The 26,373-nt window shown below is 39.6% G+C and overlaps 5 protein-coding genes across 5 annotated transcripts; 2 read left to right on the forward strand and 3 right to left on the reverse strand.

Moving 5' to 3' along the window:
- Window positions 1-371: 371 nt before the first annotated feature.
- Window positions 372-2,574, reverse strand: BCIN_02g07520 (hypothetical protein). Its single transcript, XM_001551034.2, has 4 exons — window positions 1,805-2,574; window positions 1,488-1,746; window positions 1,339-1,433; window positions 372-1,293 (listed from the first exon to the last, which is right to left on the reverse strand). The coding sequence occupies exons 1-4, from the start codon at window positions 2,206-2,208 to the stop codon at window positions 636-638; spliced, it is 1,416 nt and encodes a 471-aa protein (XP_001551084.1). The 5' UTR covers window positions 2,209-2,574; the 3' UTR covers window positions 372-635.
- A 3,084-nt stretch (window positions 2,575-5,658) lies between these two features.
- On the reverse strand, window positions 5,659-6,582 carry BCIN_02g07530 (hypothetical protein). Its single transcript, XM_024691527.1, has 2 exons — window positions 6,413-6,582; window positions 5,659-6,361 (listed from the first exon to the last, which is right to left on the reverse strand). The coding sequence occupies exons 1-2, from the start codon at window positions 6,567-6,569 to the stop codon at window positions 6,285-6,287; spliced, it is 234 nt and encodes a 77-aa protein (XP_024547298.1). The 5' UTR covers window positions 6,570-6,582; the 3' UTR covers window positions 5,659-6,284.
- Window positions 6,583-7,464: 882 nt separating this feature from the next.
- BCIN_02g07540 (hypothetical protein) lies at window positions 7,465-11,613 on the reverse strand. The gene is made up of 3 exons (XM_024691528.1): window positions 10,875-11,613; window positions 10,048-10,803; window positions 7,465-10,001 (listed from the first exon to the last, which is right to left on the reverse strand). The coding sequence occupies exons 2-3, from the start codon at window positions 10,727-10,729 to the stop codon at window positions 8,377-8,379; spliced, it is 2,307 nt and encodes a 768-aa protein (XP_024547299.1). The 5' UTR covers window positions 10,730-10,803; window positions 10,875-11,613; the 3' UTR covers window positions 7,465-8,376.
- A 984-nt stretch (window positions 11,614-12,597) lies between these two features.
- On the forward strand, window positions 12,598-15,438 carry BCIN_02g07550 (hypothetical protein). Its single transcript, XM_001551032.2, has 3 exons — window positions 12,598-13,189; window positions 13,359-14,232; window positions 14,282-15,438. Exons 1-3 carry the CDS (start codon window positions 12,977-12,979, stop codon window positions 15,235-15,237), a joined length of 2,043 nt encoding a protein of 680 aa, XP_001551082.2. The 5' UTR covers window positions 12,598-12,976; the 3' UTR covers window positions 15,238-15,438.
- A 119-nt stretch (window positions 15,439-15,557) lies between these two features.
- Window positions 15,558-17,399, forward strand: Bcmrp4. Its single transcript, XM_024691529.1, has 3 exons — window positions 15,558-15,626; window positions 15,680-16,544; window positions 16,601-17,399. Exons 1-3 carry the CDS (start codon window positions 15,596-15,598, stop codon window positions 16,800-16,802), a joined length of 1,098 nt encoding a protein of 365 aa, XP_024547300.1. The 5' UTR covers window positions 15,558-15,595; the 3' UTR covers window positions 16,803-17,399.
- The last annotated feature ends 8,974 nt before the right edge of the window (window positions 17,400-26,373 follow it).

The raw sequence follows: 26,373 nt of genomic DNA on the forward strand, positions 1-26,373 counted from the left end.
ATATTAAATTTTGAGTGAGATATTGATAGGCCAAAAAAGCGATTTTTGGTGTAAAAGGGTGGCCCACAACAGGGGTGGCCAGAAAATAAGGTGGTTGACTTAATTGAATACTAGCAAAAGCGCCTATCTTAATCCCTCCGACAGGACCAACTAGTCACGCGATCGACACCGTGACATATTCTTAGAAACAATTGTTTACTTTCTAATTTATAGACCTTATTAAACAAAATAATTTTTTACTCTTTATGAATTCGATTAAAAATCAATTAGTGCTTGCATTAATCATTTTATTATATATTGGAGCTCTCTAAAATTAGCACTACTAAACGATATATAGAAAGATCAGTTCATAAATCTTTTCCGAAATTAAGTAGAACTTAATCAAATTTAACGGTTTTGCTAGACGGCGTAGATATGAATCAATGAAAACCATGAATGCTCCTACTACTACTTATATACAAATTCATCACATGCTGGTATCAACAATCCTTTCTTTCCAAAACCTCCGGTGTTTACAATCCCCAGCTTTCGTACTTCTATTGATACATAAGATACTCTCCCAACTCACCCTGAACAATAGCCGAATAAGGACCATCTATATTATGCCACGTACACACATAGGCTTAAATATAACTCTAGTTTGACTTCCAGTTACCTAGATCCGAAAGGTTGATAACTGAAGGATCGTTAAAGACTTTCTTCTTAAAGTCGAGACTGTTAAATTCGTCCGTATTAATGTACGCCCCATTCCATGTCACAAAATAGCTCCAGTCCGCATGATATAGCTCTAGTTGATCAGGATCGGGGATATTGCCCACTTCAGGAAGCGTAACCATCTTTTTATCCTTGCCCAAAGCAATCAATGCCTGGTATTGAACGCTTACGGCGCCGTGGTCGCCAGCAGGTGGATACGAGTCGTAGCCAAGAATATCAACTATGTCATCGCCGGGGTACCAGGCTGTAGCTACAGAATTCCAGACCCAGATCAGGTTGCGTAGCTGGTGGTGATTGACGAACCGGTCAAACATGAGCCGGTAGAGAGCCACACAGGCTTCCGGCCCCTGGGCGCCCCACCAGAACCAGCCACCCTCGGCTTCGTGAAGAGGCCGCCAGAGAACGGGAACGTCGGCTGCTTGGAGGCGGAGGAGTAGAGCCGCGATAGTGTCCAAATCCCTGATCAGGAGGGCGTAGTCCTCACTCGACGGGTTGGCAAGAACGGTCGTCAGATTGAACGTTGTGGCAGCGGTGTAGAAGCCTGAATACCATGGCTCGGCCGCGCTGTCTATGAGATGCCTAGTGACATTAGGGAGTTTACGGTTGGGCCAGCGGGAGACTCACGATGGGGCATTCCAATGCCATTGAAATGCGACAATTCCATTTCTGTTGGAGAATGCAATTCCATCTTCAACCTCGTGACTGGATGTGCCATGCTCCTAAGTACACATATTAGTGGCTTCGCCAGAAATCATATTGGAAATGAGATATACCACACGACTTGGACTATAATCCATGAAGTCCAGACCAATAATCGCTGGTGTCTTTCCCACATTTTCTTCCAACCATGCGATCTCAGCGGCCTCTGATTGGCCAGAAAAGATCGAACCGTTACCATAATTGGAAAGAAGCTTATTGAACAAAGCTTGGGTGATAGGGAGAGGGTTCGGTGTGGACAACTTGCTTGTGACTTGGTGCTTTGCAGGTGCAGCCGAAGGAGAAATGTACACGGCGTCGATAAAATACCAGCCCCTAAAAAGTTAGCTCAACGATACCAAAACATTGCTTATACAACGCGAGAAAGACCAACCAGTTACTGGTGAATGTGATCGTGTTGGTACCAGCGTTCAAAAGTACTTGACCAGCCGTTGCATTGGCCCACGGACTTTCTTCAGATGTTGCTGCAAGTACGATTCCAGACCCTCCCGAATCATTGAGTGACATCGTAGTCTGCTTTTCGCCAGAGGTAGAAGCATACTGAATGACCACATCGTACAAAGCCTGCTTGGCACTCTGAAAGGTAATCGTAACGCTATCTGTTGCAGCATCGAATCCCTGGACAAATCCAGAACCGGAGAAGCCTCCTGGGTTATCCCCAATCGTGACTCCATTGAGGATACCAGTCTCAGCTTCAACTTTCGCACCGTTCGTGACATCGACGACAGCAGCTGCTGAAGCCAGTGATCCTAAAGCAAGAAGGGGAAAGGGTCGCATGGTAAATGAATGAATAAGTTCTCAAAGCTCTTCGAACACCTAGCTGCTCTTTGAATATGTGAAGGACAGCACTGGCGACCTTCCTCTTTAAATATGACTCGTAGAGATTCGTAGAGGAGCAATAGGAATTGCGGAATACGGACAGAAATCAATTCTGTATACCTGATACATCTCGACCTGCTAATGAGAACCCTTATATTTCAATTAATATAAAATTTTCCAGTCCTGTAAATACTAAGACGGCAGACGGCCCTGAATTTTAGGCAAATTATAAGGCGTGGATCCCTTCAAGTTAGCGATAGCCAGTAATAACGGAATGGGGAGGCCATGATATAAAGACTTCTGGTCCTCGTGACATGCTTTACCGGAGCATGCTACCATTAGAAGATAAAATCGACGCAAATGATCAAAATATAAGAACTTATAGAAAATAGACTTTGTTTCAGGGAAAGAAGAGGTCCAATCAAAGGAACCGAAGTGGAAATGCGGGGTAGTAAAAAACACAGCAGATGATCGTAAACCTTGCAAGTTGAAGTCGAATAGCCTATATGAATCGGTACAGAGCAGCGAACTGCCATTCGTAAATGCTTTGGATTCCATCCTAGGTTAGGATGATTGTCCCTGCGGCGGAGGGATAGTCCTTGTACTCCGAGATCCTAGCAAATAGAGTGTCATGTAGCACCCTTGGACGGGACAAGCTTCCAGAAGCGACTAGATTAGACAGCCCCACTTGCTTCGGAGAACAATCCGCCGGAAAATAATACCTAAGAAATTTACCGACATTTAGCTGCTGACGACCACTAAGAAAGAATCTATTGAGAACATATACGATCTTTCCCAATATTGACCATCGAGTTATCTATCGTTGTTTTCAAGATAAACCTTATCTTAAGGACAGCCGAGATATGTCGAACAGATTTTCACTCTTTGTTTCCGTCTTAGATAGATAAAAGATTTGTTTCGTCTGAAGAGCCTCCAGTTTTGCCAAGATATTATTCCCTACAAGTCAAAAAGTTTAAGTTCCTTAAGTCTAAATTGTAAATGAGATTATTTGCTTTATCCTATATTACTTTATATGAAAAATGATCTGCTACATTTTAAGAGCCACCCCTTGGCGAATCCTCAATACAGCGCGCATTTTGAAGTGAGACATCGTTCGATATTTCAGGTTCAATGGGGAACCGGAGTTTCACAATTAGTAGATGCAGAACTGACTCTTGCATTCCGAACGCAGCCTTCGAAGTTTCGACAAGTCTATATATAATCGCACAATACTCATAACTCTCCCCTTGACGGAAGAATGAATATCTTTAATATATAGACAGCTTTACTACTTCGAAATTAATCACTATACTTCTCATACTTCTATTGTTCTTTTTTTCTTAATAATCTACTATTATAATATATATTCGATTTATTTTTAAGTCTAAATAAGACTTAGTATTACAAAAACTGCCTCTAGAATCATATAAAAGTATCTAGAGATCTTTCAAAATAATTTAAAGTAAATTTCAAATAGAAATTCAAGAAGATTATAATTGATTACAATTCTCATAACTGTAATAATAAAACTAAAAATTATTTTTAAATACAAAACTTTATATTATAATAAAACCTATTCCCTTATATAAATCTTCATTTCATTTGAATAATTGAAATAATCAATTGCTTTTAAAACATTATTATTTCTAAACTATTCATTACGAAATACTAATTTCATAACTTTTAATAACGTAGTTTATCAGCGAACAGATCATATCACCAAGCGAATCATTTGAAAATACATCAAAATTAATTATTTTTAAATATTCTTATTTTAATAACTAATCATTATTTTTGAAAAATAAAAAGATTAAAAATAATATTAAAACTGAGTCTTCTTAGAAATCTAACTTTTATATATATATTTCTATTGTATTCTAGAAAAAATAGAAATTGTTACAATTTTCATTACAAAAAAGTTGTTTTTATAATAACTATTATAATAATTTGATTTTTTTAATAAATAATTAGATTTTTATAATATTTATATAATTAAATCTCAATATTTTCAGCTTTCTTTAAATTATATTATTATATAAAGAAAGTGTATGATTATATATAGACGAATTTTGTATGTGAATTGAGTGATCCGCTCAATGATATAATCTGCTCACTGATAAACTATGTTATTCTAATTTATTCTTTTATTCTAAAACTAATTTTTTAGAATATTATTAATTTTAATGAAGCCTTTTTGTTTATTGTATTTTGTATTTCCTAGGATCTATTATTCTAGAAATTATATCCTATATTTTTTATTGTTTATAATATTGTTTTTATAAATAAAAATAATAATATAATATAATATTGATATCTTTTAATTTATATATGTATATTCAAATAAGAATAAAGTAATTTTCATTATGAATTCGAATTATAATTTAATAATGAAAGATTGAAAGCTATATAGATCGATTAGATAAGATCGATAAGATAATAGTTAATCACCTAATCGTCATTTCGAAAGAATGAAAGGAATAATAGATTCTTTATTTAAAGAATGACCGGATTAGGAAAAGGATTTTAAATAAAGAAAGCTGATTCTAAGCGAATAAGCATAAAAAGGGATCTAATCCCTCAAATTGTAAAAAAAGAAAGTTAATCTCATATAATTTTTCAATCAAAATCACGTGTCACACTACTTATATATTTTTTTAGTCATTCGCCCGAGCATGCTTCCATATTATATATATATAATTATATATATATATAATCACCCTTCATATGCTTTCGACCTACGACATTTTTAAAGTATTTTATAATTAATATTATATATATATCTAAGACTTTTTTGAATATCTAATATTCCTTAATATATTATAATTAAATTATTGAGGTTTATAGTATCATTATAGTCTATATATTAGTGATTCTACAGCCTATTACTAATCCGTTGTAATATATACTTAGTAGTAAGATAATCTAAACAGACTAGATTAAATAAACTATAAACAGATATATTAGTCCCCTTCGTAGGGACCATGAGGGGACTAAGATGTATATACGCATAGTAATATAGTTAATAGAGGTCTCTCTTACTCAATCTTTCGATAGGTTCTATATATTATTTTATTTGACATAAATAAGAGAAATCAGATTCAGAAAAAGATCATTCTCATATTATAATATAATAATAGATTATAGGATTGTCGAACTTCAATAAATACATAGATACTATAAATTACTCTAAAGTATGAGTATTATTGTAGAAGTTAATAAAGCTTTTTATTAATATATATAGTTTATATAATTGAATATTGGAAATAGTATATATAGTGTATATATGATATATATATGTTATTATAAAACTTTATTTTCGAGCTCTCTAGATATATAGACTTAACTGTATATTCAATATATTATACTATATGTATAACTTACTATCTATTTCTAACAAATATATTCAAGTGTAATATTAAGATTCCCTTGAAGTTTATATCCCTAATAACTAGCACTTCGACCCAATGCTCAAAATACCTCACCAAATCTCCTCAGATATTGTTATAACTATTTTCCAACAATGATTGTGTCTTTTAAGCGGGAGATCCTTTCCCCCACAGGTATAAATCGAGCTTTTGTGCCTGACTGACCGAGAGTGACCTTGCGAGACTTGCCATCATTTTTTCCATCATCATTATTGTCGTCCTCAAATCAAATTTCTGAGTAACGGCAGTAGTACTCCATGTATGTATGTTAACCTAGAGACAATAGTACGTGGTGGCTTTATACCGATCGTGCCTTCAACTGCGGCTGCGCTTACCGTTTGGAGGTTGAAAATTGCTATGTTTTCGGTATCCCATTGATCTGCGGGAACAAAGTCTTCCACAATTATCTGCTCAATGAATACATCATGAGTTCCATCATTACGCTTTACAGTTCTCTTACCAGTATCCTCCGCCGCTGCAACTTCTTGAAGATGTCTTTGTTCCCCTGGCACTTGCTCCATATATTGTCGAGATGCATTGGAGTTAAGACCTGGTACCCTAAACCTCGAACACACATCCGAGTCCTGAATAATGAACATTTTAGCTTGATCAAACCACCAATATAGGATTGAAATATATGAGATTGTTACGTGCTAATCCGAGATTGTATAACTCGAGTGTACTATCTTTATGTATATTAGCAATCTATCCCAGGGATCTGTAAATGAACTTCTTACCAAAAGATACACGTTTGCCATCGATAATGATGCGTTGTTCAGAAAAAGGAATTCCCGTAAGGTTTTCATTATTTTTGTATAGAGTTTTGACGGTACAATTGATAGGTAGAGTAAGGGAGATGGTCTTGCCTGATGTTGTTTGCGCATGAATGACCATACGCTTCAAGTTGTCGAGTTTTCGAGGCATAATCTCGATCCGCATTTCATGGACCTCGTCTTCACTAGTGACATGACACTTTGCACAATAGCGACGACCACGTGGCATATCAACAAACTGAGTGACTTTTCCATCCTTTGCAACTCCATCCAAATATTGTTAACCGCCAGCTCCCGTAAGAACATAGTCCTGGATAGGTTTACCTTCGTAAAGAAGTGCCATACAACCTAGATTTCCTGCTATGGATTCAGATTCAGGATCCCCGATAAGAGCATTGATGCCATTAAAGCCGACTTTTACTGCGAACGGTCTTTTGAGTAACAAACATCTTTTTCTATTTCTAATAAATATGATAATTCATTACTAGAACACCGTAAAAAAAATTAATGATAAAAAGAAAAAAAAAGAAGATAAAGAATCAAAAAGTCAGACTGTTATCATAGCTGTAGCTATAAATAAGAATAAAGAAATAAATATTTGATTAGCTCAATTCTATTTCTCTTAAATTACGAACTACAAACTACAAACTATAAAATCTCTTATATAAATCAAATAAAGATAAAACTTAATAGATATATTACACACTCAAGTCATCTATTCTCTACTTATTTATTATTATATTTAACCCCCCCCCTCCGTCCTTCAAGAAAATAAATATACTAATACTTCACAGATACTCGCTTTTCATATATACTAGATATTAGATATCAAATAACTAAATAATTAAACAACTAAATGTACAATTATATTATAACACACAGATATATATATACAAATACAACAAATGATATACGACAAATTACTCTCATGCTCCTTAGATTCTATATATGAAGAAGAAGAGAAAAATTATATAACAATAAATTATATCAAAATCCTATAGAATCTATTTTCCTATTGCCTATTATAAAATCTATTTCTATATATATAGAATAATGAGATAGATTCTATTGTAGAGTCTAAACCACATGAGAGTAATTTGCCAAATGATATAATATCCCTCTCTCTTTTCCTCATCATCCTCATCCTCATCCTCTCTCTTTTCCTCATCATCCTCATCCCCTCTTTCCCTCATCATCACTCAATTCCCAAAACTAATTTTCATTTCACATAATCAAAGCGCTCCTTTCTCTCTGATATATAAATTGTATAAATACAACAAAGAGATATTATGAACTGGAAAGATCTAGTTCCCCCAGTCGAAGTAGAGGGAAACCTCCCTGACCCCTCCCATCTTCCCCCAGAGTACAAGTTGAACAATCAAGCAAGCAAAGAACCAAACGAAAAAGCAATTCAAAATCATGAAAAGATGGGTATCAAATAATAAGACATCAAATACCTCAATACCAAGTAGTAAGCGAACAAATTTTCTCCCCAGATACGTAATACAAATATCAAAACTTTCATCATCACAATACCCATCACCCTTTTACAAAATCAAAATCAAAATCAAAACACGATATCGAAAATGATGATAACAATAAATATTCCGCGTGCAATTGTTATTACTTAGCACTACCTTGTGCGTCCTACCCACCCAGACCCCCTCATCACCTCATCAACCTATCCCCATCCTCATTCCTTATTCTCATAACTAAATAAAACAATAAAACAAAACTAAAACAAAAAATAAATCACATATAAACAACGCCTAAAAGAATGGGTAGATGAACAACCCTTTATCCAACCCAAAGATGACCTAAATCCTACACCTATCCAAACCATCCTATTTTGTCCGATCCCAAAATTCCACGCCCTCTATTGTACAGTTCCAATCCAAAGAAGTTTGAAGAAATGCCCCAAAATTCACTTACGGACTGCCAAAGAAGACATCCTCTTCATTCCTGAACATTCCAGAATTATCAGCTGCTACGCCAAACATACTATCGAATTTTCCAATCAAAAGATCTGGATCACGTTCGAGTTGTGTAATGCTGGTGCTTCCTGTGACAGCAAAAGCCTCCAAAAACATATCATCTTGCTCTGTGATATTTGGTAGATTGCTAAGTTCACCACTATTTGAGACGGCATCTAGATCATATTGATTGGCGCTAGCTGTGGGCGAAGAAGATGACTGGCACAAAGCAGGTGGAGAGTAATTGCTTTTTGCTGATTTGGTGGGTGATCCAGGATTCGATCGAAGATGTTCAGGAAAGTTGAGCCGAGTGCGGAATCCATTTGGTGGGTGCGTTGATTGTATTGAATTTGGCTCTACGCATTCGGCAATTGATGTCATTGAGGAGATTGAAGATATTGATGCGGCTACTGAAGAGGACCTTTCTCTAGTATATTGATAGCTGTCGTGTGTAGCGAGAGAGCTTTGAGAGAAGCCGTAGTCTCCAAACGGTCTCTCATCAAGGATATCTAGATCACTCCGAGGTGATTGGGCGCATGCACTTTCCGAGTATTCTGATGATGATGTTTCTGACGGACTCGTCTTGTTTTTGCTTCGAGTTCGCGATGCTTTTTCAACACGTTCTTCATCGTCAGGTCGATTCTTCCTTGGTCTACCTCTCTTTACTGTCTTCTTTACAACACCTTCGAAAGCACCAATACACATGCCACGTTGTCTGTGGCGAGTCAGAGCATCATGTCTAGCAAAACTATTCCCACATTGGCATGGGTAAGGTTTAACACCAGTATGAATCTTTGCGTGTCGTTTGAGATCATGCTGTCGTACAAAGCATTTCTGACAGTGTGGACATTGAAATTGTCTGTCTCCAAGATGGGTCTGAACATGTGACTTGATATTTTCCTTTCGACCAAATCGCTTACCACATTCTGGATACAAGCAGAGCCACTTTGTATCGCCAGGTTCCGGTGCTTGAATGTAGGTAGCGATATCATCAATGGTGATTCCAGTATCGGTAATTGACTCTTCGAGGTTGATACTCGAGACTGATTCGGATCGTCGGTACGATTGAGCAGGAGAACTACAAGCTGGCTCAGAAGCGGGAAGACCGTGAGAGTAATTAGACATAGGGTAAGGTGACATGTCTGGCGCTTCTAAGATAGGTCTGTTTGTGAAAGGATCTCTGAAAACATTTCTTCGAGATTGTTCTGGCGATGAAGGATATGATAGATCTTGTGAAACATTAGAAGAAGTCGGTGAGTATTGTGCCGCTTGAAATTGTGGATCATTTTTCATAAAATCGAGGTTAATAGTTGACATGTTCATGAAATTCGATGTTGGCATCGGTGCGGAGTCAAATGTGCTGGCAGTGGGTATGGGTCCTGATCCTAGTGGGGCAGGCTCGGCTTTCATCTCAGCTTCTCGTCTCATGTCGTCAAAAACATTCTTGGTTCTCTGATTACTTTTAGGCTTGATCGTTTCCTCCATAGATGTGTCGTAATCATCACGAAATCTTTGTGGAATGTGCTCCAGCTTGATTGTTCGGTCGTATGGACTTTCTAGGGGAGCGGGGGGGAAGTAATCTAGAACAATGAGAATGTATCCGAAAAATCTAAGATGACAACTTACTGGTAGAGTTTGCATCTGGAGGTGTAATTGGTCTCGATGGTGATTTCAAAGCTAGATTCTCGAATTGAGCAACCCTATCCAAGATCACACCACTAATCCTTCTCGACGATCTTCTGCTGTGGTTCGCAGAACTTGGCTGTGAATGGACACTCTGTACTTCGGAGTCCTGAAAGAATTCCATGAAGGTTGGTGTCATTGCTGTGTTCGTAGTGAAGAAGTCGAACCCATTGTTCCCATTGAAGTTTGGATCGACTGGTATCATCGGGTTCATTGGGCCGGAATATGAATATGAGTGTTGATGACCTTGCACTTCATATGGATTTGAGCATCCGGAGTCGAATGATTGTCTGTGTGGGGTGACGAGTGGTGAAACAAAGTGATTCTCGTCATTGTCGTAAACAGGAAATGGCTGCTGGCCCGGGCGAACCAGTCTCTGCTGCTGCGTCTCTCGCAAAATATGCTGTTGTGTCGTTTGATATCCTATGTTAGTATTACTTACCGATTGACCCTGCTGTTGAATTGGGCGTGGTCGTGTGTCCAGACTCATCCCACGTCTGTGGGCATGTCTTTGGACCGGCGGCAGGTTGTTTGCCTTCACTGCATCGAATGCGGTCGGAGTGGAATTTTGGCGTCGATGTTGTCGATGTCGATTTTGAAGGTTGTGGGATGGATTAGACAGCATTATGAATGCTAGAAGAGTTCGGAAATGATGTCGATTGAAAGTATTGCAATTAAGCAAACCTATATGTTCCGAGACTATGCAATGCATGAATTAGCGCGATGATCGATGTATGAAGATAGAGCGGTCTAGATATCCATAATCGTACATACCTCACGCAGCGCAAGCCGTTAGGCCGGGCAAATGTTGATCTCAGGATTGTTCAGCAGAAGAATACGACTCGATTGTGAGTCTTTTTTATTTTTTTTAATAGATGTTGGACTTCCTCAGCCCTTTGGAGTCAATTGAGCCGCGAGCTAATGCGTGAGGAAAGTCGTCTCCGGGAGAGGAGGTGTGATCTACTTTGGTGGGTTTAAAATGTAGGTAATGTAATGTGTTCCTTTCTTGTGTAGAGGGCGAGTCTTTTTTGAATCTGGATATGAATTTGTGGGGATGTGTGGAGAGATAAATGGAAGACGAGGGGAGGGAAGTCGAGGAATTGAAGGTTTAGATAGTCCAGCGCGCGTCCTGAATGCTGATGTTATCTCAGGCGCCAAAATCAACAAATCCTAGTGTCGGTTGGGATAGCAACGAATTGGGACTAAATCGTCCAATGAACGATAATACAACGATAAATATTTTAATTAGGTTATCCGTGTGCGATGGGATGGATTGGATTGGATTGGATTGGATTGGATTGGATTGGATTGAATTTGCCCTTGGGTACTCTCAACCTTCGGATAAACTTCGACATGGGCGAGATTTACTTTATTTGGTGAGGATGGCCAATCAATCGACTCCGCTGGGTAGAGTTTTACGAGATGCGGATGAGAGATGAAAATACAAAGATGACTTCCCGAGGTCCCTCTTTCAGATTAGCAGACGGGAGGGTGGAAGCTCTAATTTACGGTATAATGAGAGTATAATGAGAGTATAATTACAGTATAATTACAGTATAATTACAGTATAATTACAGTATAATTCACAGCATAATTTACGGTATAATTTACAGTATCGTATAATTTTTATGTGTGAGATTTAACATTTAACACCTCATCTCATGTATCCATCCATCCATCCATCCATCCTTCCATCCATCCTCTGTTTGATATTGCAAGATCGATCTGACCTAGGGATGCACGTGGGATGTGGTGTTTTATCCTCTGTGCAGTTTCCATCAACACCATCATATGACTGACGACTCTCTAGACACCATCTAGGGCGGCCAATGAATCATGACCGACCGACCTACCGCCCTACCTGCCACATTCCATCCGCCTCCGACTGGACCACTCCTCCCCGCGACATACATACATACACACATACATACATACTTCACACCCACGACATACACGCTACCATGCCACATCTACACATTACCACATCGCCATCGACATACCACATGCCTCATGCAGCGTTGATGATTTCACCATGAATCACTTTGAATTTCCAATCTGAGACTGATTCACATGCGTCCCTCCCTAGTAGCTACTGCGGACTCACTTGGGACTCAGCTAGCACACAGAGCACACAGAGCACATCCTAATAACCTAATCACATCCTAATCACATCGTCAGAATAACTCACCCACGTATCTATTTTTAAACCCCAATCATGAGATCTCGCCGACGGCCAATTTGGCATTTTCCTTTTCGAGCGTTCCTAAGAAATCCCGTCCTCAATTCAATCTCCGGGTGGAATCGTGTACCAGAAAACCAGAAAACCCCAAACCCCCATTCATTCTTTTCTTCTTCGACAGAGGGGCGGTACCGAGGGATGGAGACATAGGAGCATAGATATAGGAGAATAGATAGATATAGGAGAACAGATAGATAGATAGATATATATATATATATATATGTATACATACACGAGTGAATTGGAATCTCGCTGCTTCCCCCTCAACTGTCTCTCGCCCGTCCTCCATTCGCTTTCTCCTGAACAAACGCACCCAAATTTAATCTCGTGAAGATTGATTAGTTCTTAGTTCCCATTAGTTCCCATTGCCATTCATTTCACCCCATCGCGATTTCTTCCAAAACCTTCGAACCTTCGAACCTTCGACCCGTCGGACCTTCAGAAATCACAAATCACAAATCACAAGTCACAAATCACCAATCCAAAAATCCATTCTCCAATAATTTACCTTCTCGATGATGCACAATTAACTTTTTGCATTGTTCCATCCCGATTTTCCTTAGGCCCATCGTCTTACGGCCTCCCTAACTAATCAGGTCCCCCGTTCATAAACTTGTGAGCGCATAATTAATCATGGCATCCACTACGGGCACAATGCGTGGGACTCCAAGTCGCAGCGGTCAAGCGCGTGGGCAATTGCCTGTCTTTAGCAATAGTGCTGCGTCGAATATCCCTCGACCCGCACAAGATTCTCATGCGACAAATGCAACTACTCCAAATACACAAAGTGAAGTCGGTGGATCCAGCATGAGTGCAAGCAGAGCAAAACAATCCAAGAGGGATGAGGTACGTTATATTATTTTCCGATTATTGTTTCATCTGCGTCTCCGGTCGTCTTTTTATTTAGAATTCCGGTGCATGTCAAGAAATTCCTTGGTTGTGTGCAGCTGCAGTCCATCCCACCATGCCGCAAATTCGACGCCAGAAAAGTAAATCGAGGTTGACAGTGCCGCAGGCCATCCGGAGGAAGATCGAGACGGATCTCAGTAAGAAGAGTAAGACGACCGGTCGTGCTCGACAGACAAGAAAAGCCCCGCCAGGAACCGTCCTCGCCCTTCGTCCCAGTCAAGCCCTCCAGATCAAACCGAATACCACCGTAGCAGAGGCGGCACAGTTGATGGCAGCAAAGAGAGAAGATTGCGTCCTAGTTACCGATGATGACGACCGTATTGCTGGCATCTTCACTGCCAAAGATTTGGCATTTCGCGTGGTGGGAGCAGGAATCAAGGCCGCCAATATCACAATCGCAGAGATCATGACCAAAAACCCTCTCTGTGCGAGAACCGATACGAGTGCTACCGATGCCTTGGATTTGATGGTTAGAAAGGGATTCCGTCATTTGCCCGTCATGGACGAGAACCAAGATATCTCAGGTATTCTTGATATCACAAAGTGCTTTTACGATGCCATGGAAAAATTGGAGCGGGCTTATAGCTCATCGAGAAAGCTTTACGATGCGTTAGAGGGTGTTCAATCTGAATTGGGATCCAGTCAACCACAACAAATCATTCAATATGTGGAAGCTCTTCGATCAAAAATGTCCGGGCCTACTTTGGAATCCGTTCTCAATGGAATTCCACCTACAACTGTTACCGTGCGAACATCCGTCAAGGAGGCTGCTGCATTAATGAAGGAGAACCACACCACGGCTGTTCTTGTACAAGACGGGGGATCAATCACTGGTATTTTTACAAGTAAAGATGTCGTTTTACGTGTTATCGCACCCGGATTGGACCCCTCCAACTGCTCTGTTGTACGTGTCATGACCCCGCACCCGGATTTTGCTCCTATGGATATGACGATTCAAGCAGCGCTAAGAAAGATGCATGGTAAGCTTTGGTTTATTTCCTTGAGATATACATTGGCTGACATTATTAGACGGACATTACTTGAACTTACCTGTAATGAATGACCAAGGCGAAATTGTCGGCATGGTGGATGTTCTCAAACTTACATACGCCACCTTGGAGCAAATTAACACCATGCAAACAGGTGAAAGTGATAGCGGCCCAGCATGGAATAAGTTTTGGATGTCTCTCGAGCATGACAATGAATCAATGATATCTGGTGAAGGAAGTCATCATCATACCACCGGCGGTCGTTCTTTGATGTCCCCAGATATATCACGAAGTCACGAACGTCAAGTGGATGCTAGTGTTGCTCCTAATGATTCTGCTTCACACGTTGGTGTAGATTCTCCTTCGCATTCACATTTGAGTCGTCATAATGATATTCCTCCTGAGGATGTTCCATTTGCATTCAAATTCAAGGCGCCAAGCGGACGTGTACACAGAGTTCAAGTCACAGCCAGCCATGGTTTAGCTGAACTCATTTCTGCTGTAACAGGCAAGTTGGGATCAGAAATTGATGCTGTCGGGGGTGTAGCCTCCGTGGAGGATGGTAAAATTGGCTCATCTGGCTTCGCTCTCAGCTATCTTGATGATGAGGGTGATTCTGTATCAATCACAACTGATGAAGATCTTCTGGAAGCAATTGTCCTCGCTAGAAGTGGTCATCGGGATAAAGTCGATTTGTTCGTTCACGATCCTGAGAAACCACCAATGGCAGCCACCTTAGATCCTCAACCACCTATCATTCAAATCGCTACTCCACCAGCATCATCTACTATCCGAAGACGTCGCGTTGTTGATTCTGATGATGAGAGCGATGATGAACCTCGAGTTAAATCAAAGTCACGAAAGGCAGCAGCTCCACCACCAGCCGCGGAAGTCATTCAAGGAGTACCAAACGAGCTATTATTACCTGGAGCGATTGTAACTCTTGCAGTCGTTATTGTTGGAGTTTTTGCATTGACTCGCGCTACGAGCCGTTAACCTAATGTTTTAGAGCTTGCGTTGATATTGTTAGACTTCAATTCTCTGTAGATCTCCATCTTTTAGACGGAGCCATACAAGCATCATGTTGCCTTTTGATAACCATTTGATAGTTTTGCGGGAATTCAACTCTATACCCTTCTTTGCAAATGAATAGAATTTAAATTTTATGCTACGCGTGAATTTTAGACTTTTACCCCATGATTATTGTTATTGTCTCAAATATTATTGTCGCCGTCATAAAAAAACCCAATGTTCCAAAATGGGGTTAGCGTATGTTGCCCCACTAGCGTGATATCAATGTCCGAGATCTCAAAAAAGTCTCGATAACGTCAAAATAGCCATAACAACCCCCAAAATGATATTAAGAAATATTGCGATACGGCATGGTAAGCTAATTGTATCTCTTTCCATCTGGGCTCCTAATTGAAGTTCAAAACAGGCCGAAAAGCACTCGCTGCACCCCTCCGCCTCTCCCAATCCCGCACTCTCTCAACAGAGACCTCGACCCTCGAAGCCTCAATAGACAACCACAACAAACAAACCAATTCCCTCGAAGCCACGCTCAATTCTCTCCACCTCACCCGCAACTTCACGCCCCCTTCCAAAAAGAAAACCCCCGGCCCTAAAGTCCCAAATGTCGCCGAAGATTTCCACAGATTCAACCATATCAAGAAACGCACTGCAAAATTAGGTTCTGTCGTCCCGCAACACTACGAACCCCATCAACTCATCGTCAATCCGCCTGCGCCCAAAGATGTAACGCTCGAGCTCCTCATGGCCAGTCAGTCGCATCTGGGCCATGCAACTCAGTTGTGGAATCCGGCGAATCAGAGATACATCTATGGAATTCGTCAGGGCGTTCACATTATCAGTCTGGAAGAAACCGCCGCGCATCTGCGTCGCTGTGCGAAAGTCGTCGAGGGCGTGGCTTATCACGGTGGTCTTATCCTCTTCGTGGGCACCCGCGCAGGCCAGCATTCGGCAGTTGTAAAGGCCGCGGAGCTAGCGAAGGGATGCCATCTTTTCAATCGATGGGTTGCGGGCAGTATTACTAACGGCGATCAAATCCTGGCTAAGTGTGCGATCAAGGCGGTCGATGCACATGATGAGAGTGTGGCGGGCTATGAAGATAAACTCATGAAGTGGAAAGCGCTCAAGCCGGATTTGGTCGTGTGTTTGAACCCGTTGGAGAATTACATTCTGTTGCACGAGTGTGGTTTGCATAATATCCCGACGATTGGGGTGATTGACACGGATGCCGATCCTACTTGGGTTACTTATCCCATCCCGGCAAACGATGATAGGTTTGTTCTTTCTCTCGGTTGTTGTTTCGGGAAATTTACTAACGTTTATATTATAGTCTTCGCTGTATTCAGCTCATAGCTGGTGTTCTCGGTCGTGCAGGCGAAGAAGGTCAGAGAAAACGTCTTGAGGCTGCGAAGGAAGGTACGGTGACTTGGTTACCACCACCGGGTTTGGGCAATCCGGTAACGGCGGAGAGTAGAGCGAGAGAGGCGGCGGAAAAAGCGGCGGCGAAGAGGAGAGGTAGTGCGGCCGCTTAGGGGATTGTAGGATTATGAAGAATTAAAATAAATGGATTATATGGATTATATGGATAAGATGAATGGGATGCATCTTGTGTTTTATCCTTGTTTATTGTATATTCAGGTTTGTGTGTGTGTGTGTTTACGATTGATTGATTTATGTTTATAGATGGGGATGGAGATGATGCTTTTTTGATATGATATTTGTGGTGCTTATGATGTTTGGGGAAGGGGGAGGGGGGAAGGAGGAAAGGAGTAAGTGTGAGTGTGAGTGTGAGATTTGGAGGAATGGTGTGGTGAGAAGGTGACACTTGGGAAGATGACGAAAGAAAGAATCATAGACAACAATGGGAATTAATAGTGGTGGGTGAGTGTGAATGAATAGATTTTTATTATTGTATTTCTTATTATTGTATTTCTCATCTCTCATCTCTCATCTCTTATCTTTCATCTCTCATCATCACATCATTTTCATTTTCATTTTCATTTCCATCATCATCTCTCATTTCTTATCCTCATCCAACCTCATCGTAGTTTTCTCCTGACTATATCAATTCCTCCCCTTCGTCTCCCCTCACCTCACTCCTTTCCGCGATTGCAAATGATGCTTTGATATCTTATTGTTTTGGATTATTACTTGTGGGGTTGGATGGGATGGGATGGGATGGGAATATAGTTAGGATTATGGAAAAGTGGTCGTTTATGGATTGCTTTGGTTGTGTTGTTGCTTTGGGAGGGAGGAGGGAGGGGGTTTTATATAGAGACTTGAAAGTCTCTTTGTGGGGAATGAGTCGCTTGGGCTGAGGAGTAGGGATTGTGTGTTCATTTCTTTCGGTCATATATCTAATACCCTTTCTTCCTCGCTTAATATTCCGAACCAGGAAGTTGCAATCCAATTCTTGATTTCCGGTGTTGGATTGGTGCATGGTGGGTATTTACGATGTTGGATTGTGGGAGATTGCAAGAGAGACGCAAACGAAGCGCAAACTTAGTATGGGGGAGTGTGTGTGGCATGGGATGGGATGGGGTCTGTTTGGGTAATGCACTTCAAGCCGAACTAGAGCGATTCGGGAATCATTACGATCGGAAAGTACCTAATCAAACCGTTTTTACTATCACTATTGACATTTTCATAGCCAGAAATATTCAGCACGAAAATGTCGTCTTGGAACTTGGAATTGGACTGGAGCATGGAGATGATTCTTGTGCTTGTTTATATCTATCTAACCTATGTTCTTCGAGTTGATGGTCAATTGAGCAAAGTCCGAGGATCTGACTCACTTCACTAATCTATCATCCTATTTCTAGGTTGTGGAAGATTCATTCCCATTCTCGAGTAGGGAATATGTCAATCCATCGATACCCAGGAAGGAAATCAAAATCGGGCCCACGGTCTTGTTTTGATACGTGGGGTTTTCCATCGATACTTTCTCGAGTGTTACATACTTAGTTCTTGATACTCTCGGGGGTGATAGTGCACTTCCATCCCATCCCATCCATATCTTTCTTGCTGGATTTGTTATTGCTATTTTGTCTTTCTATCTTTCTCTTTCTCATCTGTCGTTTTCGTTCCCATTTTCTCCAGCATGATTCTTGCCCATAAGTGAGTGCACTGTCAATCTTTCCATTTCGCACACACCATCGAAACCTCTCTAGAAAACACGAAAATCTAAAGTTTGATCAGGGTGAGGCCATATTGCAATGATGTTCAATTTCTACGTCTGCATCTCTTTTTGAATGTACCTGGGGATTTTTGTCATCGCATTCCTCCAGCATTGTCTGTTTGCTTGACTGGAAATATGGTTGAGATGAGAAGAAATGTAGGCGGTTTATATAGTTGGATGATTTTTGAGATTCTGGATTCGAGATATGAGAGACTGTGATGATGATTTTGTGGTTAATGAATCATTTTTAGAGTGGATGGAGAAGGGGGCCGGTTTGTGTATTCAGAGAGGTAGGCATGCGTGTGAATACCGTCATTTAGCTCTTTGCTTATGGGTGCAAGTACCTCGATTACAAAAAAAGTATCAAAAAAATATCGAAATCAGGCGCGAGAGAATATGAATTGTTTGGGCGCAGAGATTTAGTTGAGAGATGTCTAGATTATCGTTGGGGTGAAATTCCAAATTGACAGTACCTGGCTGACTAAATCTCGGTAATGTATAGGAGAATGAGACGAGAAAAAAATCATCGACGGCGGTAATGGTTTTGTGATGGTGAAAAAAGTAAAAGTAAAAATCTTGGTATCTTGATACATAATTAAAGTTTGCTTCCGGGAAAATCAAACAGGAAATGTGTATGTATGTGAATATTCTTAAATCTTGTATTGTAGTGTACCGCTATGTCTCCTTTGTTAATTCGGAAGCTTCTTCCAACGCTATTATACCTCATCAAAGAAGATTCTGAGAACGCCGTTTACAGATCCAAGAATAGCTCAATGGCAACAATTTACTTTTTCAAACCTTTGATTATTCTCATACCTGTGGTCCTGGTGCAGATATTCAGTTCATCCGTGTGTGCTGGAATCACAACCTCGATTGGATTCTCGATTTCCTGTCATAAAAGGTTCCTGGAGATCTTTGGTATATCTCTATCGATATACTATGAATCAGGAATTCTCCTTTAGGGCCGGGGGAGTCAGAAAGTAATTCGCGACTCGGCCATGCAAAAATCGATCATAGGAATCGATAGAATCGAAACAGCGCTGGACCTTGGCTGGACTGTCGTAGACGCGGACTTGAATCGGTGGATGGTTATGTTTATCATGGCTGAGTATTCTCGATAATGGCAGTGATAAAGATGGCAGTTGATAATAATGACAAGGAAAATTTATCATTGTCGAATTTCTCACGGTTGTTAGCTTTCAATAGATAAATCTCCATAAACTGGATATCTTTCGGCTTCAAGTAGATTCTACAGCTAGCATCAGCGAATAAAACTTCATTAACAATTCACGCAGGTTCTGCAATCCTGAATTTATTTGCTGGACGTATTTTTATGCTCTATTTAATGTTTTCTGATATCAACTTGAATCTTTTCAGACTACCAAAACCTCTCGAGTTTTATGCTGTCAAGCGATTATCCATTTTTTACTCCTGATTTCTTCTCCAAAAATGTTTCAGTCTTCGAAATAGCATGATGAGTTTTCATTGGTTCTATATGCTTATATCCACTCGTTGAATATGTGAATTCCTGTTAACCATCAGTCCTAGGAAGAACTTCTTTCCTGGTCGATTGTCAGTGTCTGCAATGTAGTTATATAATATGCAGAAGTATCTCCAAACCATTCCATTCTAGTCAAACTCAATGAGAGATCTCAAGCTCACAAATAAGTGTCAGTTGAACGCTGGGATATTGAACGAGTTTGTAATTACGATTGAGTGTAGAGGCTTGTGAGTAGTCTTTTTTTGTTAGTAACAAGAGTGCTTGAATATCTATCATACACACTGAGATATTTTGGATCAATTGGTGTTGTTGTCTTCCAACTTGGTTTTTAAATACCTTTCTTTCTTGGATGTATTCAATTAGAATTGGACGAATGTATGGGAGGATATCCACGATATCCATCAGCGTAATAATAATATGTGAGGACGGGATGAGAAAATGTAATATAAATAATATTCTCTCATCAGGAATCCGTCCCTGGACGCAAATGAATTCGAATTTCCAATTCCAAATTAGGAGAGTGTGCATTTTTGGGACAGAAGTCTGGTACATAATTGTGAGTTTCTGAGTGGGAATAGACTGGAATCTGAATCTGCACCACTCAAATGAGATAGTAGATGGGACGAATATCAGGAATTGATAATCGACAAGAATCGTCAGGATTTGACAAAAAGAAAGGAAATAACAAAAATCTGGGCGTTCTAAGCGCAGCCCACAACATAGGAGGTTGAATTCATGCTCAAATTAGTGGAATAAAATTAATACCGATAGTTGGACTGACACGAGCTTAGGAGTCCTCGAGGAATGGGAAGGTTTTCGGTTTCGACTGTAACACTTCATATGAGCAGAAAGTCAATCGTTCATTATATAGCCATCAAATTAAAATCCGTCGTAAAAATTTGTACTGCTAATATAATTAGTGAATGGCTTTTTATACACTTCCAATTAATACTGGGCCTGAATATTCCGCACTAAATCTACCACCATTGATGTGTATGTAAATCATTCACTAGATATCACGAATATGTGAGCTATTCTTCCCCACTTTCGATTTGCATTCTACATACATGATTTATATATTAGTCGATACCCTTTGTATATTCTTAGCACTTTATCCCGTAAGGAAAATTAGCCAAAAGATAAAGAATTATGCATATCAGAAAGAACGGATCTTATTGTGTTTTATAGCGTTCGATAGAAAGTGGCAACCTGAACTGTGGGTGTGCTGCATATCTAGAAGTAGAAATAACTGGGGATTTGGGAAAGCAGACGATGTACTAGTGTTAAGTTGTCAGTGACTTATTTTCATCGTCGTTATTGTGGTAGTAATGTTGAATGCAGATGTGACAGTACGATACAATGTAGCGAATGACGGCAAATGACAACGTTTTCAGGAATTCCTTTTTTTCCTTTGGAATGAAACAAATCATCAGAAATTACTGAGAAAGAAAACTTGAAAGTTCTGACATACATGAATGTCTTGAACAGAAACTTCATTTCGACATTATTCTATCCATGTTCGATTGACTTCAAATAGTTGTGTGGCAAACAACGGCATGTGTGGCAGATTTTATATGTGGAAATCATGCACCAAGCTAGCTTTCCTGCATGACGACATTGACCCAAAACAGACAAGTGATGACTGATTTTTTTTAGTCGAGTGGTGAAAATTTCTTTACCACATCACCAAAGCCGCGACCTTCATCATTCAAACCTCTAAATGATATATAAGGACTTTTATCTCCATTGGGGAACTACAATGTAAGTTTATATTTTGAAAGCTTATCAAACCAAGCTGAATTCTGTATGTCATTGCCAATATATTGATGTAAGATCCGGAATTGTAATTAGCAGGTAATAAAATTCGTGGTGAAGAAGCTCCGATCGTAGTGTGTATAGTGATATGAAGATCTAGAAACGAGTTCATCAGTGATAGACCAGTAAGAACAAAAATTGAAAATAGATTTTCTTGCGCGCAAGGATGACAGAAAGACATCGCCAGTCGTGTGTGGATGAGCTTTTTAGTTCAACCCCATTAATCGATTGAGTGGCCGGCCAAGAAATTAATTCGTCAAATTCATGTATTTTCATGAAATATGTAACTGTAAATTTGTAATAAAGTAGTCTATGGAAAACTTAGAAGTGCAAAGACTCCGAAGAGCTTGAGAAGAAGTATGGCCAACTTATGAATTCCAATTTAGAAAGACAATAAGGACTACTCGTATGTTCAGTGGATATGCGGTAATAATCAGACTAGTTTGTAAAGTACTGAAGTGTTGTGGAATGGAATTAGGGAACCCTCAATCTGATATTCTAGAAATGAAAAAGCTTATGGCGCTAGTAGTAGCGTTGTTAATTGTGAAAGTCCTAGATCTGAAGTGATGATTTGTTGCGTATCTGCTCAATCTTGAATTTGACGTAACCAGCTTGAGAGGACCAATAACACTGCGATCGCAAAGGAAATTCGTATATCGTATTTTTCGAAAGATGGCCATCCGATGTTGGAGTCGCAGCTAAAAATTACTATTCATTGTATTGGAAGATCTCTTGTGTGCCATGGACACTAATTGTATTATACCTACACGTGTGTAATAACCATGAACTTAGATTTGTTGCATATCTGATGAATCTCGAAATTGACGTAATCATGTTGAAAGAACCAACGAAATTCCGATCGCAAAGGGCAATAATTTTTAATTCAGTCTGATAGAAACGATTATCCAACCTTGTAGGTTGGAACTACCCAGATACTTACTAGCGTCTTCTAAGGGCATAAATGGATAGGAGTGTAGCTTGCTAGTCTCGGCAACGATTAATTAGTAAAACAGATGAACTTATTTAGACCACCAGTCTCGTTTGGTTTTGTTGCATATCTGGCGAATCTCGAATTTGACGTAATCATACTGATTGAACCAGTAGCATTGCGAGCGCAAGAAGAGCATTCGAGATTTCGGTTAGAGCTTGCGGTTCGGTATGAATAGTTTGAATTTAGAAATTGGTGTCATGACGTCATTAAGTACTAGAAGCATAAGATTTAAGCTAATTAATGAACTATTATTCGTGGATTCGGATACTAGCTCAATGATCTAAGGGAAATGAGACGCAACTATCACTTTCGAAGAGTATATTGATTTTGATATTCATTCTTACGACTGAAAAGGAAAAAAGTAACTAAACAATAAATACTGTTATACAGCTGGATCAATTATTGTATTGTTGAATAGACAGGAAATTTTCTGACATTAATAGGCATACAATGATATCAGACAAGAACAAGAACGTCAACACCAATACTTGGAGTAGAACACCAAACTTCCTTCTCTTCCACTGCAGCAGGATCAAGTCTGAAGCTCGCATCATCTGATCAAAGATCTTATTAACAGAACTGAGGACAAGCAAACAAATGTATATTCCCATTCTGCTTTGTGACAATTTATTCATTTGAATACATACCTCTATAGTTCACTTCCACGAAAAAGATGAGAATTCTTCCATTTGACCACGAAAACGTCGCCCAAGAGAAATTCGAACCTATGCTAAAAATCAATACTGAAAGTCTGGAATCTCGATCATGCTCTTTTATAGTGGCATTTAGAACATGAAAGAAGTGGTGACCATTCATTCATGGATCTTCTTACGCAATTTAAGTAGCCTGCAACACTTCCCAAAACGGAGTCAGTTTGAAACATGTAAATAAAACAATCCTTACAACTCAATCTCTATACCGAAGAAGAATGAAACGTAAAAGAACGAGCAACAAGTTACACTTATACAAAAGGGTGGGTTGAATCAAAGTGTGTTTGCAGCCGTATATTTATTCCGTGGCACGAAAATGACAACGTATGTCACTGTACAGTTCGACTTACAGCATTCATGCTATTCGAGTCATTTTCAAACACACAGCAGTGAAGTGAAGGTGAAAGTGAAAGTGAAAGCGAAGACAGAAAATAGTATTATATTAATTCGCTGTCAAAATTGCACAGTCTAGTTCCGGGCTCTCCAAAAATCCCAACATAACCGTGAGTATTCTCGAAGCTGGCCAGAATCGACTTTAAACCCTCATTTACTCATTTCTGGGTATGAGTAACTGATTTAAACCAGGTGAAAGTATATTTTTAGTAATTATACTTCTTCCAAGTGCCAACGGAAGTCCTAACCATGACTGATCATTTATGTATGTCTAATACTCAAACAAGTAAAAGTTTAACAATTTCCATGTTTCAAATTTAGACCAGGCTGTGAACACGATTTTGGACCTCTAAGCCTGCGGCCCATCATTGCATCGAAAGCTGATGGCAGAATTAGAAGAATAGTTCGCGTGAGTTTGTGATTCTCAATGTTGAATTTTGTACTGACCAGTGGGATAAAAACTTAATTGCCATTGATACTGCCTTTTCTACAAAATTTTACGCTTCCACTGCATATTTTGGCCCAAAATTTGTCGAGGAAATCTTAAAGTTGATGCAAAATTTTGCTACCAAGTAATCTTTTTCATTCACCATCAAGAAATGGAGTTGAGGCATTCTTGCAAGGACATTATGAATTGACGGCCGATAATGTGACTGAGTGGTTTAAAGAAAGTTTTTACACCGAGAATCATCTGATGAGGAGTTTCTCAATTTTACCAAGGGAAAGTGTCGGAGTTGTTGATGAAATCTTGAGGGCATATAAAGTGGAAGGAATGAGAGTTGTAGATGCTGATAAATTCCCACTGCAAACTCGAGAAAATCTGATCACAATAGTATATGCAGTTGCAAAGAAGACTGTTGATCTCATTTAGGAAGATTGGAGTATCAGTAAGAAGCATACGTTATAGACTCGAATAATGGAAGGAACAACAAAGGATAGAAGATTGTATGTGGCATATTGGATTTGGTGGAATTAACTTTATTTTCTTTTCGCTAGCTGCGAGAAGTAGTGGATGATGAGTAAACTCTATAATTTTCGGTTTGGATATGCTTAGTATTGAGATAAATTTGACATTCCAATTAAAGATGCAAGGACTCGAACTTTATACACAGGTTCTTTGAGGGCATCATGACTCAAGGTAGGAGATCTAAGTTAATGAGAACATGTGTGTCTTTCATAAATCTTGTTGGAAATCTAGTTGTTTGTATGGTGGGTTCTTGACGTCTTATTACAGTTGATTACATCAACACAAACCTAGTCATTTTTCGAATTTTGCGAAATTTCTTTAATGCGTGGCTAGGATAGTGTCATGAATTATGATTGCGAGTATAATTCATCAGTGCCAGACGTGTCTAGTCCTCTTAACGTAGTGACCAGTCTTGCATCTCGTGGAAAGATAGCAAGTTGTAGTATAAAAACGATAGTAGAGATCAATATGGAAGGTGCGACTATAGGGTCTGTAAAGTCCACGATCGTGTACGCTCAGGAAAAGGAATCTCCCTCTAAGCTAAAATAAGAAAACATTTCCAGTCGATCGATAGTCTCACTCGGGAATTCGAAAAATAGTCGTCATAGTCTCAACTTTCGAATCAAGAAACAATTTGAAATGATTTGCAACTCCATTCACATTGCATAGCAAAAACACAATTGAAATTCATAACGCACGATACACATTACCACGATGCGGTTTAAACCCCTCAAAAGATAATTCGAGCTTCCTAGATTAAGCACAAAACCGAAGCAATTTCAGACAGCACAAAGTGTAGCCGCCAAAGTACAGTTCTACCAGAATTACTTCATCGTCGCATTCTCTTCTCTCACGGGAGCGATCTGGTGTACCGGCAAAATCTTCTTGGAAGATAGCAAGGAGATCGCACGCCTTAAGAGTGAGAACGATAATTGGAGAATTTAGTGGAATGAGAAAGGAAGATATACTGCGAGTACATGCGATGAAATGCGTGAGGCGTGGGAGGTGAAAACATTGAGAATGAAGGCAATATAAATGCTGGAATCAAGTAAAAGAACGAGCAGGCCAAGGCTATAAAAGAACTAATTTATCGCAACGAGAAGTCATACAAAGAGAACGAGGAAGGAAAAAAAAAAAGATTTGAGGGAACTTTTGGTGTGGGTTGAGAAAAGGGAGCAGGAAGGAGTTTGGGAGAAATACAGACAAGCGATAGCTACATGTTGGAACCATAGTGAATCATAGTATTCATTTGATCCCCGTTTGTCTTGTAAGATCTTACAACTGGAGGACTAAACAGAATCCATCAAGGCCCGATGATAAGTGCAAAATGTGGCTCTTGAGTCCTGTCTGTTCTACAAACTCTGCCAATTCATGACCACCTGGGGCCGATCAATATAACCTCTTGTTGATGATTCCATGGAACCGGACCTTTGAGCTTCCAAAGATCCCCCCAGCGTTCAAGCCTGTCATATCAAGCTGCCGGCATTGTAGATTTTGTGAAAACTCATGCCGGCGGGTGCTATACCATGAATCAGATGCGTATACCAT

The sequence above is a fragment of the Botrytis cinerea genome, chromosome 2, assembly GCF_000143535.2.
Source record: "Botrytis cinerea B05.10 chromosome 2, complete sequence".
Lineage (NCBI taxonomy): Eukaryota > Fungi > Ascomycota > Leotiomycetes > Helotiales > Sclerotiniaceae > Botrytis > Botrytis cinerea.

Coding starts and splice junctions, on each gene's coding strand:
- Bcmrp4 (XM_024691529.1), top strand. CDS start 15,596: ATGATATTAAGAAATATTGCGATACGGCATG. Junction 15,627..15,679: donor AAATATTGCGATACGGCATG/GTAAGCTAATTG, acceptor AGTTCAAAACAG/GCCGAAAAGCACTCGCTGCA. Junction 16,545..16,600: donor ATCCCGGCAAACGATGATAG/GTTTGTTCTTTC, acceptor TTTATATTATAG/TCTTCGCTGTATTCAGCTCA.
- BCIN_02g07540 (XM_024691528.1), bottom strand. CDS start 10,729: ATGCTGTCTAATCCATCCCACAACCTTCAAAATCGACATCGACAACAT. Junction 10,002..10,047: donor TCCAGATGCAAACTCTACCA/GTAAGTTGTCAT, acceptor TCATTGTTCTAG/ATTACTTCCCCCCCGCTCCC.
- BCIN_02g07530 (XM_024691527.1), bottom strand. CDS start 6,569: ATGGTCATTCATGCGCAAACAACATCAGGCAAGACCATCTCCCTTACT. Junction 6,362..6,412: donor TGGCAAACGTGTATCTTTTG/GTAAGAAGTTCA, acceptor ATATACATAAAG/ATAGTACACTCGAGTTATAC.
- BCIN_02g07520 (XM_001551034.2), bottom strand. CDS start 2,208: ATGCGACCCTTTCCCCTTCTTGCTTTAGGATCACTGGCTTCAGCAGCT. Junction 1,434..1,487: donor ATTATAGTCCAAGTCGTGTG/GTATATCTCATT, acceptor ATGTGTACTTAG/GAGCATGGCACATCCAGTCA. Junction 1,294..1,338: donor TGGCATTGGAATGCCCCATC/GTGAGTCTCCCG, acceptor TAATGTCACTAG/GCATCTCATAGACAGCGCGG.
- BCIN_02g07550 (XM_001551032.2), top strand. CDS start 12,977: ATGGCATCCACTACGGGCACAATGCGTGGGACTCCAAGTCGCAGCGGT. Junction 13,190..13,358: donor AACAATCCAAGAGGGATGAG/GTACGTTATATT, acceptor ACAGTGCCGCAG/GCCATCCGGAGGAAGATCGA. Junction 14,233..14,281: donor AGCGCTAAGAAAGATGCATG/GTAAGCTTTGGT, acceptor TGACATTATTAG/ACGGACATTACTTGAACTTA.